Source organism: Hyperoodon ampullatus (assembly GCF_949752795.1).
Source record: "Hyperoodon ampullatus genome assembly, chromosome: 11".
NCBI lineage: Eukaryota > Metazoa > Chordata > Mammalia > Artiodactyla > Ziphiidae > Hyperoodon > Hyperoodon ampullatus.
In genome coordinates this window covers 40540295-40553745 of record NC_136924.1, presented here as the reverse complement: position 1 = coordinate 40553745, position 13451 = coordinate 40540295, and the positions used below count along the sequence as shown (strand labels likewise).

Genomic DNA, 13451 nt, shown 5'->3' with positions numbered 1-13451 from the left:
ATGCAGGGGACACGGGTTTGAGCCCTGGTCTGGGACGATCCCACGTGTCACGGAGCAACTAAGCCCATGCGTCACAACTACTGAGCCTGCGCTCTAGAGCCCACGAGCCACAACTACTGAACCTGCGCGCCTAGAGCCCGTGCTCTGCAACAAGAGAAGCCACCGCGATGAGAAGCCCGCGCACCGCAACGAAGAGTGGTCCCCGCTCACCGCAAATAGAGAAAGCCCACGTGCAGCAATGAAGACCCAATGTAGCCAAAAATAAATAAATAAATAAATAAATTAATTAATTTTTTTAAAAAAAGAGACGATCTCATGGATTATTTCTCAAAGTGGCACGTGCAGAATGTTTTTCAAAGGTTGCCCAATGATACTCTTCATCCCCAAAAGACATGATGAACTGATGTGTATAGTTACAACTGGTCCTGGAATAGGGCTGGACCACAGCCTTTATAATGGACATTCCTAACACCTGCTTTCCATCTGCTGACAGCTTTGGAGTTCAAATGCTGTGTCAGAACCTTCCAGAAGGCCCCTGCTCAAAACACAAGGCCAAAGGTGCCCTGGTGAACCTCATAGGCCCGAGGATGCCCGAATTACAGCCCCCAGCCCTGCAGCCCACGCTGTACTCAGGTGGATGGCTTCAGAAGTCCATGATTTGGGTGAGTTTTGGGTTTTTTGTTTTTCATTTTTAAAGTTTTGTTAGACTATAAGGAGACAGAAGTGGTTCTGAACAACGAAACAGGCAACCCAGAAGGCGCTGCTAGTCCTCGGGCTAAGGCACTGATGATAGAAATGCCAGCGGCCTCGCACGGTCACCCTGGATCCCCAGGTATCAGATCACACCCCGCCAGGACCAGGGCAGCGAACCTCAGTGATGGGCTCACAGCACAGAGCCGACAGGAGAAGCCTCAGAAACTTTGGTAAAACAGTCACACATGGCTTGAAAATCCTGAGCCTGCTGGCTAGGCCTCCCTAGGACTCTCCTCTGAGAGCAGAGTTCTCACCAGCACCCCCCAGAGGGGCCCAGAGTCACCGCAGGTGAGTTCCCGACCCTGCGTTCCTAGGGCTGCTGGGGGACGGGGTTGTCACACCATACACATGAGTGGGTCACACCAGCACATTTTTACAACGCTTAGAAAAGGAAAAGGACATGCTGTTTGGGAAACTTTGCTCCAGATGTATTTAGGGAGACCATATTGGACATACACAATATTCACTAAGTGCTTACAAAAATCCTCTTTGAGGGAACACTACTGTGTGTGTCATTTGGGAGGCGGGGCTGAAACCCCACAGTATACACAGTCTAGGGTTGCGCTGTCCACCAGGCAGCCAGTAGCCATCTAAATTCAAATCAGTTAAAGGTAAATAAAAGTAGAAATTCAGTGCCTCACCTGCACTGCTCAATCCTCACATGTGGACAGTACAGATCATGGCCATCATCGCAGAAAGTTCTGGAAAACAACCATCCATTTTTGCCTGCTGGACACACCCGAGGTGCCATTCCCACCTCCTTAGCTGGCCTGGGCGCCACCCAGAGTCTCCTCAGCTCCTAACCTTTCTGTGTTTCAAGATCCAGCATGGGGTGGGAGGCGGGGGGCAACAGAAGGAATTCCCTGGTGGTCCAGTGGTTAGGGCTCTGTGCTTTCACTGCTGAGAGCCCGGGTTTGATCCCTGGTCAGGGAACTAAGATTTCACACACCGCACAGCGCGGCCAAAAAAAGATCCAGGGACTTCCCTGGTGGTGCAGTGGTTAAGAATCCGCCTTCCAATGCAGGGGACACGGGTTCGAGTCCTGGTCCGGGAAGATCCACATGCTGCGGAGCAACTAAGCCCGTGCACCACAACTACTGAGCCTGCGCTCTAGAGCCCATGTGCTGCAACTACTGAAGCCCATGTGCCTAGAGCCCATGCTCCACAACAAGAGAAGCCTGTGCACCGCAACGAAGAATAGCCCCCGTTCGCCACAACTAGAGAAAGCCCGCACACAACATCAAAGACCCAGGGTAGCCAAAAAAAAAAAAAAAAAAAAAAAAATTCCAACATGGGTCGTAAAGATCATCAGATTTTTATGTAGAAACAGATCCCATGCAAGTTTCTAACAAGAAACTACTAACAAATGAAATTGAGCATACACCTCTCCGGGATCCACCACCCTCCAGGCCCTGTACATCGTGTAGCTCAGACCCAAGTGCCCAACGGTGGTTGTACGGTTAAAACAACCCCTTCATCTTCCATAATTTCAGGTGCCTCAGCACCTGGCCTGCTGCCAGAAGCAGAAAATAGGAGGAGGACAAGGAGCTCGCCGCTGAGCAGGGAAAACAGCTGGAGGGACTCCCCACAGCAGCCTGCTCAGATCTGGGCCCTGTATGCAGTCTAGAGCATTAGGGAAGGCTTCCTGGAGGAGGTGAGATGAGTCTTAAAAGAGACAAAGTTGGCGTGGACAGTTGGCCCAGAATCGTTTCCAAGGAGTGAAGATTAAAGATCACATCTTCCAACTTGCTGATTTTAGAAATAAGGAAACAAGCTGAGAGGGAGAGTGAGTTCAAGGTCATGTGGCCTAGTAAGGGTAAGATCAGGCAGGAAGGGTAGGACACACCATCGTAACAAGAGTCCCTAAATCCCGGCAGCTGAATCCCACAGAAATTCACCCCTCACTCATGCCCTCCCGCAGCGTGGGTGTCAGTGGGAGGCACTCTGTGGTCACTCAGGGACGCAGGCCAGCGAGGCAGCATCTCCACCCGGCTTCCGTCACCACGAGAGGCGAACTATGAACTGGCCCCTGAAGCTCCCTCCAGGAGGAGACCCGCTCTGCGGCCACTCCTGTCTCCTTGGCCAGAGCAAAGCACGTGGCCACACTTCACGTGGAAGGTGGTGGGAGGTGTCCCAGCGTGGCCTGGGGGTCGGGGGCCAGAACCGCCCAGTGAGCAGTGGTGACGAAAGCTGGGCCGAGGACCCCAGGCCCCTGGTTCCCTCCCTGCCCACGGCTGGGTCCTCTGCACACAGACACACACAGCGGCGGGCACTCCGGCCTCAGTGCCAAGCTCACACTTCAGTTTTCCTGCAGGGTTAAGCTCGGATGCAGAGGCCAAGGTCTGGAGAGAACTCCCCGGCACACGGAAGCATCCCACCCTCCCAGGAAACAAGGGCAGACCACGTGGAGGCTCACTTACTATCGCACACTGACGCCAAACTGCTGGGTGGGCAGAGGGGGCCGCGGCAGGGCCGTCTTTGTGGGAGGGGGCAGCCTGCCCGTGTGCAGGTTCCGAAGCTCTTCATCGTATCTGTGGACACAGAGGAAGCACAGCTGTCACCCTGCAGGCGAGAAGCCTTGGGCCACAAGGGGCCGGCTCCAGGTGCTGTCGGGGGCAGATGTCCCACAAAGGTCTGCAGGATACCTGAGTGTCCCGTCCTTCTGGGCCCACATGCCTTATGGCTGTCTTGCACATGCACACACAGGAACACACACAAGCCAGCAAGGGTCATCCGACCTCTGTCAAATGTCCAGGCTCTCCTACCAGCCCATGGCCAATACTTCACCCACGTGTCTACACAAGAGCTTCCCTCTGCAGGAAACACCTTTCCCTGGACTCTCGATCTAGCAAGCCGTCCCTCTGAAACTCACTTCAGAAGTCACCTCCTCATGGAACCTTCCCTGACATCCCCTCTTCACCAGTCCCCTCCCTAGCTGGGTTCAGCCCCTCTTCCAGCTCCTACTGTCACCGACTCGTGGCCCCACCCCCTGCGAGTGTCCTTGGGCAGACACACTCCCTACACGGCTCTAATATGCCCAGCGCTTGTGACTTGGTGCCCAGAGGGAGCGTGACATCTCCACTCCTCCTGCGGGGCTGCCGGCCTCACCTGCGTGCAGCTTGGCGAGGGCCCTGCTCCCTCAGTGGAGCCCCCAGAGAGGGTGATGCAAAGGGCAGAGGGTGCTCAGGCAGGGCTCAGAGACTGAGCTCCACCCGGAGCTAACGGTGGGCCCGGGACCGACCACATGCCTTCCTGGGCTCCCTCTGCCCACCTGACACCCTGTCCAAGGGGGGGACCACTGCTGTATAAAACAAAGCAGCAGACACATTAACTAGGCTTCTAGCCAGAAGCACCAGGTGGGCTGTCCTCCAGAACACCTGCAATGGGCCTGGGAACATTTCATGCTGTCCATGGTGTCATCCACACACCCGAGAAACAGCCCCACCCCCGCCGGTTCTCTGTTCCAAAGCAAGAATGGTAAACACCAAGGCAGCAAACAGCAGTTACCACCGTGGTTAATTTTTTTTTGTTAATCAGTTTTGCCGCGGTGGGTGAGAAAAACATCTCATCCATGTACACAACCATCCTCAGCCTCGTTTCTCTGAGTCAGCAGTTAGCATCTTTTACTGTGAATCTTTGTTGAGGCCGCAGATTTCGGAACCCGATCTGGCCGGGCACACGTCTGAAAATTAAGCCTTCGGCGTTAACGGGATGGGACGGAGGCCCAAGGAAGCTCGAGGGTGTAGCCCACGCCTCCCAGGACAGGGTCTCACTCACTGCAGAGCCTCCGGGGGGGATGATCAGCTGGTCGTATCTGTGGTGTTCAAGTAGCTCACTCAGATAGTTGAAATAGGTGACTTTTTTCCCAAACTTGTGACTAAAAAAAACAGAAGCAAGAGAATTAAAAAAATGATTCGATGGTAGGAAAGAGGCCAGGGGGCCCGGGGGGAGGGGGCTGGCAGCAGGGGCCCTGGAAGAACAGTGCTGGCATTTCTCATATTAAGGAAACATAAATGCTGACACAACCTAAACCCAGAACATAATGGAAGCAGCACACGTCTGCAGATGTTCCGCTTTCATACGATCTCGATGCATCAGACACTCTTGAGAATCTCATCTGCATAAAAATAAATATCTGCCTCCAGTCTGAATGGCCGTGAATTTGTACAGATGTAGGAGAGCGCAGAGCCAGGAGGCCCTGTGCCCACGGCTGCCGGAGGGGCACACAGAGGGGCCTGCGGGGCCCGGTTTCTGGGGTCAGCAGTGGCTTCACTTTTGAACATCTCTCTGTGAGGGTGGAGTCACATCTTCATGACTGTGGGGACCAAGCAAGACACCCTCTGATTTCTCTCCAGGACGGTCACCCTGGGGCCCACGAAGGAGCACAATGCAGGCAAGTCCTGGCCGAATCCACTCACATCCCCTTGAAAGCAGGGGTCCTCCTACACAAGTCGTGAGACTATTCACGTACACTGGTCCACTGTCTGACACCTGGTAGACATCACGACCTGGGACTATGACTAGTAAGGAGCGTCAGTTTCCCTAGCTGAAAAGTGGGGAGAACAGGAGGCTCAGCTGGGTGAGAAGTTCGACGCCAGGCCCAGCCTGCGCCTCGTAAACGACCACCACCTGACTGCTCCGCTGTTTACAGCTTCACTGACATATCACTGACACACACGCAGCTGGATGTATTTCATGTGCACCATTCGATGAGTTTGGACATGTGCGTACACTGTGATACCATCGCCACAACCAGGTAACAGGCGCAACCATAGCCTCTAAAGGTTTCCTTGTGCCCCTTTACTGTATGTGCATGCGTGTGTGTGTGTGTGTGTGTGTGTGTGTGTGTGTGGTAAGAACACGACACGAGATGCACCCTCTCCAGGACATCTCAAGTGCGTGACACATCGTCAGCCCAGGCTCCCCGCTGTCCTGCGGGTTCTCTAGAACCGCCTCAACTTGCATAACCAAAACAGCTGTCTTATCTCAGACCCGCTGGAGCCCAGAGCCCACGGGAGGCCGAACTGCGGGCACCGGCTCCCCCTAGTGGATGAGGGGGAGTCAGACCGGGTGCCCAGGCCCCTGGCCACCAGCACTGACAGAGGGGGCCTGGCATGAGCTGGCAGCGGGGACAGAGGTGTCGGCTTTAGAGCTGCAGGGAAGCCCCTCGTGCAAACTCCCGCCCACACAGGAGCCCCCTTCAGCTTTCTCTCTGTGTTTCTGCCTGTTCCCCCTCCGACCCCAAGCCAGCCAGGCATTTGCTGGACACCAGGTTCTGCAGATGCAGGCAGGGCCGCCTTCCTGCCTCTCACACCCAGAGAAGGGCCTGTTCGCAGCCCATCTAGGAGATCCCAATGCGGGTGTGCGGTGGAATCATCAGCCCCTCCTCCAGAGGGTCTGGGTCAGGCAGTGGGTGGGCAGTGGAGAGCCACTGGGCTCGTCCACTTCTTCTTCCACTGTCAATGAAGGACTCCAGGGCTCAGGTGGGGAGCCACGTGACAGCCAACAGGCAGGGGAGTCCCAAGACCCCCAACCCTGATCCCTGAAGTCCCCTCATGGCAGGATAAGAGAGAGAACCACACAGGCTTCAGTTGGAATGCCAGCCAAGCCCTGACTTGCTGTGTGACCTCAGACAAACTCCTTAACCTCTCTGAGCATCAATCTCCTCTCCTTTGGAAGAGGGAAAATACAGCTGACTTCAAAGGATTGTTTTGGGGTGTCTGGCACATAAGGTACATTAATTAATCACAGATATTGTAATTAATATTGTAATTAATCACAAAAAGCTAATAAAAAAATTTTAAAACAACAGTAGCAGCTAACAGTGAGCATCTGCCATCAGGCCCTGCTCTAAACATTCCACGTGTATTAAGTCAGTGAACTGTTATAGGGATAAAGTGACTTAAGTGGCATCGTCAGCCACAAGGGGAAACCAAGGCAGAGAGAGGTGGCATCCATTGCCCAGGGTGACGGATGGTCGAGGGCAGCCCACAGGCAAGCCCGGGAGGTCTGGCTCCAGACCCACCATATCACCTAGGCTGCCACTCTGCAACACAGCAAAAAGCAGGTGTTTTTTTCCCCAAGAACTTTACAGGTTTCTAGGAATCTTGGAGGTTTTCTAAGGTGAATAACAGCTCCAGTAAACAGAAGAACATCTGAACTATCTTTTGGGCAGCAGGGTAACCAGGACTGGCTTTCTCGCTTCGTCTGTTATGTCACCAGCGTGCTGGTCCTGGTTAAACTAAACAGAAGAACAGAAGTCCACCTTCCCAGCAGGTGTATGTCTGCAGCACAGGCACACGCGTGGGAAAGCGGGCAGGGAATTCTAATGAAATGAAACGAGTTCTCTGGCCACAAAAATCGCTCCCCGTGTTAAGTCCACTGTTCCAGGAATTCTCTGAGTGGAGCCTGTAGATCCGAGAATCACGTGACCCTCTCTTGGGACCACACGGTCAAGCTCTCTGGGATAAGGAAGGGCTCAGACCCCTGGCGGGGCAGCTCTCGGACCTCGACTGCACCACCTCCTAAGAAGCTTCAGTTCCAGAAGGAGATTGGACTTAAGCCTTCGCGGCTTCCCGATCTGGCCTGAGGGTTGCAGCAGGATTTATTAACAGGAAGAGCATCTCAGAACTCCCCAGAAGCCCTTCCTCAAAGCGGGGATTCTGCGTAGCCTGGAAAATACACACCTGCTTGGATGTGCAGGGCTCAGGAGTCTGCGTGTTGAAGGGGGCAGTGGGGGGTACGGGGTTCCTCTGGGGAGTCCCTGCTCCAGTCCCAGGGTGGCCTCTCACTACCAGACACCCTGGGAAGTCAGTCCCTGCTCAAGTCCCAGGGTGGCCTCTCACTACCAGACACCCTGGGAAGTCAGTCCCTGCTCCAGTCCCAGGGTGGCCTCTCACTACCAGACACCCTGGGAAGTCAGTCCCTGCTCCAGTCCCAGGGTGGCCTCTCACTACCAGACACCCTGGGAAGTCCCTGCTCCAGTCCCAGGGTGGCCTCTCACTACCAGACACCCTGGGAAGTCAGTCCCTGCTCAAGTCCCAGGGTGGCCTCTCACTACCAGACACCCTGGGAAGTCAGTCCCTGCTCCAGTCCCAGGGTGGCCTCTCACTACCAGACACCCTGGGAAGTCAGTCCCTGCTCCAGTCCCAGGGTGGCCTCTCACTACCAGACACCCTGGGAAGTCCCTGCTCCAGTCCCAGGGTGGCCTCTCACTACCAGACACCCTGGGAACTCAGTCCCTGCTCAAGTCCCAGGGTGGCCTCTCACTACCAGACACCCTGGGAAGTCAGTCCCTGCTCCAGTCCCAGGGTGGCCTCTCACTACCAGACACCCTGGGAAGTCAGTCCCTGCTCCAGTCCCAGGGTGGCCTCTCACTACCAGACACCCTGGGAAGTCCCTGCTCCAGTCCCAGGGTGGCCTCTCACTACCAGACACCCTGGGAACTCAGTCCCTGCTCAAGTCCCAGGGTGGCCTCTCACTACCAGACACCCTGGGAAGTCAGTCCCTGCTCAAGTCCCAGGGTGGCCTCTCACTACCAGACACCCTGGGAAGTCAGTCCCTGCTCAAGTCCCAGGGTGGCCTCTCACTACCAGACACCCTGGGAAGTCAGTCCCTGCTCCAGTCCCAGGGTGGCCTCTCACTACCAGACACCCTGGGAAGTCAGTCCCTGCTCAAGTCCCAGGGTGGCCTCTCACTACCAGACACCCTGGGAAGTCAGTCCCTGCTCAAGTCCCAGGGTGGCCTCTCACTACCAGACACCCTGGGAAGTCAGTCCCTGCTCCAGTCCCAGGGTGGCCTCTCACTACCAGACACCCTGGGAAGTCAGTCCCTGCTCCAGTCCCAGGGTGGCCTCTCACTACCAGACACCCTGGGAAGTCAGTCCCTGCTCCAGTCCCAGGGTGGCCTCTCACTACCAGACACCCTGGGAAGTCAGTCCCTGCTCCAGTCCCAGGGTGGCCTCTCACTACCAGACACCCTGGGAAGTCAGTCCCTGCTCCAGTCCCAGGGTGGCCTCTCACTACCAGACACCCTGGGAAGTCAGTCCCTGCTCAAGTCCCAGGGTGGCCTCTCACTACCAGACACCCTGGGAAGTCAGTCCCTGCTCCAGTCCCAGGGTGGCCTCTCACTACCAGACACCCTGGGAAGTCCCTGCTCCAGTCCCAGGGTGGCCTCTCACTACCAGACACCCTGGGAAGTCCCTGCTCAAGTCCCAGGGTGGCCTCTCACTACCAGACACCCTGGGAAGTCCCTGCTCCAGTCCCAGGGTGGCCTCTCACTACCAGACACCCTGGGAAGTCCCTGCTCAAGTCCCAGGGTGGCCTCTCACTACCAGACACCCTGGGAAGTCCCTGCTCAAGTCCCAGGGTGGCCTCTCACTACCAGACACCCTGGGAAGTCCCTGCTCAAGTCCCAGGGTGGCCTCTCACTACCAGACACCCTGGGAAGTCCCTGCTCAAGTCCCAGGGTGGCCTCTCACTACCAGACACCCTGGGAAGTCAGTCCCTGCTCCAGTCCCAGGGTGGCCTCTCACTACCAGACACCCTGGGAAGTCAGTCCCTGCTCAAGTCCCAGGGTGGCCTCTCACTACCAGACACCCTGGGAAGTCAGTCCCTGCTCAAGTCCCAGGGTGGCCTCTCACTACCAGACACCCTGGGAAGTCAGTCCCTGCTCAAGTCCCAGGGTGGCCTCTCACTACCAGACACCCTGGGAAGTCAGTCCCTGCTCCAGTCCCAGGGTGGCCTCTCACTACCAGACACCCTGGGAAGTCCCTGCTCAAGTCCCAGGGTGGCCTCTCACTACCAGACACCCTGGGAAGTCAGTCCCTGCTCAAGTCCCAGGGTGGCCTCTCACTACCAGACACCCTGGGAAGTCAGTCCCTGCTCCAGTCCCAGGGTGGCCTCTCACTACCAGACACCCTGGGAAGTCCCTGCTCAAGTCCCAGGGTGGCCTCTCACTACCAGACACCCTGGGAAGTCCCTGCTCAAGTCCCAGGGTGGCCTCTCACTACCAGACACCCTGGGAAGTCCCTGCTCAAGTCCCAGGGTGGCCTCTCACTACCAGACACCCTGGGAAGTCCCTGCTCCAGTCCCAGGGTGGCCTCTCACTACCAGACACCCTGGGAAGTCCCTGCTCAAGTCCCAGGGTGGCCTCTCACTACCAGACACCCTGGGAAGTCCCTGCTCAAGTCCCAGGGTGGCCTCTCACTACCAGACACCCTGGGAAGTCCCTGCTCCAGTCCCAGGGTGGCCTCTCACTACCAGACACCCTGGGAAGTCCCTGCTCAAGTCCCAGGGTGGCCTCTCACTACCAGACACCCTGGGAAGTCCCTGCTCAAGTCCCAGGGTGGCCTCTCACTACCAGACACCCTGGGAAGTCAGTCCCTGCTCAAGTCCCAGGGTGGCCTCTCACTACCAGACACCCTGGGAAGTCAGTCCCTGCTCCAGTCCCAGGGTGGCCTCTCACTACCAGACACCCTGGGAAGTCCCTGCTCAAGTCCCAGGGTGGCCTCTCACTACCAGACACCCTGGGAAGTCCCTGCTCAAGTCCCAGGGTGGCCTCTCACTACCAGACACCCTGGGAAGTCAGTCCCTGCTCAAGTCCCAGGGTGGCCTCTCACTACCAGACACCCTGGGAAGTCAGTCCCTGCTCCAGTCCCAGGGTGGCCTCTCACTACCAGACACCCTGGGAAGTCCCTGCTCAAGTCCCAGGGTGGCCTCTCACTACCAGACACCCTGGGAAGTCCCTGCTCAAGTCCCAGGGTGGCCTCTCACTACCAGACACCCTGGGAAGTCAGTCCCTGCTCCAGTCCCAGGGTGGCCTCTCACTACCAGACACCCTGGGAAGTCAGTCCCTGCTCAAGTCCCAGGGTGGCCTCTCACTACCAGACACCCTGGGAAGTCAGTCCCTGCTCAAGTCCCAGGGTGGCCTCTCACTACCAGACACCCTGGGAAGTCAGTCCCTGCTCAAGTCCCAGGGTGGCCTCTCACTACCAGACACCCTGGGAAGTCAGTCCCTGCTCAAGTCCCAGGGTGGCCTCTCACTACCAGACACCCTGGGAAGTCAGTCCCTGCTCCAGTCCCAGGGTGGCCTCTCACTACCAGACACCCTGGGAAGTCCCTGCTCAAGTCCCAGGGTGGCCTCTCACTACCAGACACCCTGGGAAGTCAGTCCCTGCTCAAGTCCCAGGGTGGCCTCTCACTACCAGACACCCTGGGAAGTCAGTCCCTGCTCCAGTCCCAGGGTGGCCTCTCACTACCAGACACCCTGGGAAGTCCCTGCTCAAGTCCCAGGGTGGCCTCTCACTACCAGACACCCTGGGAAGTCCCTGCTCAAGTCCCAGGGTGGCCTCTCACTACCAGACACCCTGGGAAGTCCCTGCTCAAGTCCCAGGGTGGCCTCTCACTACCAGACACCCTGGGAAGTCCCTGCTCCAGTCCCAGGGTGGCCTCTCACTACCAGACACCCTGGAAGTCCCTGCTCAAGTCCCAGGGTGGCCTCTCACTACCAGACACCCTGGGAAGTCCCTGCTCAAGTCCCAGGGTGGCCTCTCACTACCAGACACCCTGGGAAGTCAGTCCCTGCTCAAGTCCCAGGGTGGCCTCTCACTACCAGACACCCTGGGAAGTCAGTCCCTGCTCCAGTCCCAGGGTGGCCTCTCACTACCAGACACCCTGGGAAGTCCCTGCTCAAGTCCCAGGGTGGCCTCTCACTACCAGACACCCTGGGAAGTCCCTGCTCAAGTCCCAGGGTGGCCTCTCACTACCAGACACCCTGGGAAGTCAGTCCCTGCTCCAGTCCCAGGGTGGCCTCTCACTACCAGACACCCTGGGAAGTCACCTGCTCAAGTCCAGGGTGGCCTCTCACTACCAGACACCCTGGGAAGTCAGTCCCTGCTCAAGTCCAGGGTGGCCTCTCACTACCAGACACCCTGGGAAGTCAGTCCCTGCTCAAGTCCCAGGGTGGCCTCTCACTACCAGACACCCTGGGAAGTCAGTCCCTGCTCAAGTCCCAGGGTGGCCTCTCACTACCAGACACCCTGGGAAGTCAGTCCCTGCTCAAGTCCCAGGGTGGCCTCTCACTACCAGACACCCTGGGAAGTCAGTCCCTGCTCCAGTCCCAGGGTGGCCTCTCACTACCAGACACCCTGGGAAGTCAGTCCCTGCTCAAGTCCCAGGGTGGCCTCTCACTACCAGACACCCTGGGAAGTCCCTGCTCCAGTCCCAGGGTGGCCTCTCACTACCAGACACCCTGGGAAGTCCCTGCTCCAGTCCCAGGGTGGCCTCTCACTACCAGACACCCTGGGAAGTCAGTCCCTGCTCAAGTCCCAGGGTGGCCTCTCACTACCAGACACCCTGGGAAGTCAGTCCCTGCTCCAGTCCCAGGGTGGCCTCTCACTACCAGACACCCTGGGAAGTCCCCTGCTCAAGTCCCAGGGTGGCCTCTCACTACCAGACACCCTGGGAAGTCCCTGCTCAAGTCCCAGGGTGGCCTCTCACTACCAGACACCCTGGGAAGTCAGTCCCTGCTCCAGTCCCAGGGTGGCCTCTCACTACCAGACACCCTGGGAAGTCAGTCCCTGCTCCAGTCCCAGGGTGGCCTCTCACTACCAGACACCCTGGGAAGTCAGTCCCTGCTCCAGTCCCAGGGTGGCCTCTCACTACCAGACACCCCTGGGAAGTCAGTCCCTGCTCCAGTCCCAGGGTGGCCTCTCACTACCAGACACCCTGGGAAGTCAGTCCCTGCTCCAGTCCCAGGGTGGCCTCTCACTACCAGACACCCTGGGAAGTCCCCTGCTCAAGTCCCAGGGTGGCCTCTCACTACCAGACACCCTGGGAAGTCAGTCCCTGCTCAAGTCCCAGGGTGGCCTCTCACTACCAGACACCCTGGGAAGTCAGTCCCCTGCTCAAGTCCCAGGGTGGCCTCTCACTACCAGACACCCTGGGAAGTCAGTCCCTGCTCAAGTCCAGGGTGGCCTCTCACTACCAGACACCCTGGGAAGTCAGTCCCTGCTCAAGTCCCAGGGTGGCCTCTCACTACCAGACACCCTGGGAAGTCAGTCCCTGCTCAAGTCCCAGGGTGGCCTCTCACTACCAGACACCCTGGGAAGTCAGTCCCTGCTCCAGTCCCAGGGTGGCCTCTCACTACCAGACACCCTGGGAAGTCCCTGCTCAAGTCCCAGGGGTGGCCTCTCACTACCAGACACCCTGGGAAGTCCCTGCTCAAGTCCCAGGGTGGCCTCTCACTACCAAGACACCCTGGGAAGTCAGTCCCTGCTCCAGTCCCAGGGTGGCCTCTCACTACCAGACACCCTGGGAAGTCAGTCCTGCTCAAGTCCAGGGTGGCCTCTCACTACCAGACACCCTGGGAAGTCAGTCCCTGCTCAAGTCCCAGGGTGGGCCTCTCACTACCAGACACCCTGGAAGTCAGTCCCTGCTCAAGTCCCAGGGTGGCCTCTCACTACCAGACACCCTGGGAAGTCAGTCCCTGCTCAAGTCCCAGGGTGGCCTCTCACTACCAGACACCCTGGGAAGTCAGTCCCTGCTCAAGTCCCAGGGTGGCCTCTCACTACCAGACACCCTGGGAAGTCAGTCCCTGCTCCAGTCCCAGGGTGGCCTCTCACTACCAGACACCCTGGGAAGTCAGTCCCTGCTCCAAGTCCCAGGGTGGCCTCTCACTACCAGACACCCTGGAAGTCA

The 13451-nt window shown here is 57.7% G+C and overlaps 1 protein-coding gene across 1 annotated transcript in view; it reads right to left on the bottom strand.

Moving 5' to 3' along the window:
• ARHGAP8 (Rho GTPase activating protein 8) overlaps positions 1 to 13451 on the bottom strand; it is a gene marked incomplete at its 3' end in the record, with an annotated part of 50894 nt that overhangs the window by 19639 nt on the left and 17804 nt on the right. Inside the window, 4 exon segments of the mRNA XM_079714914.1 lie at positions 3174 to 3284; positions 4531 to 4547; positions 4549 to 4630; positions 5746 to 5796. Of these exon segments, the coding sequence (XP_079571040.1) occupies positions 3174 to 3284; positions 4531 to 4547; positions 4549 to 4630; positions 5746 to 5796 (261 nt within the window).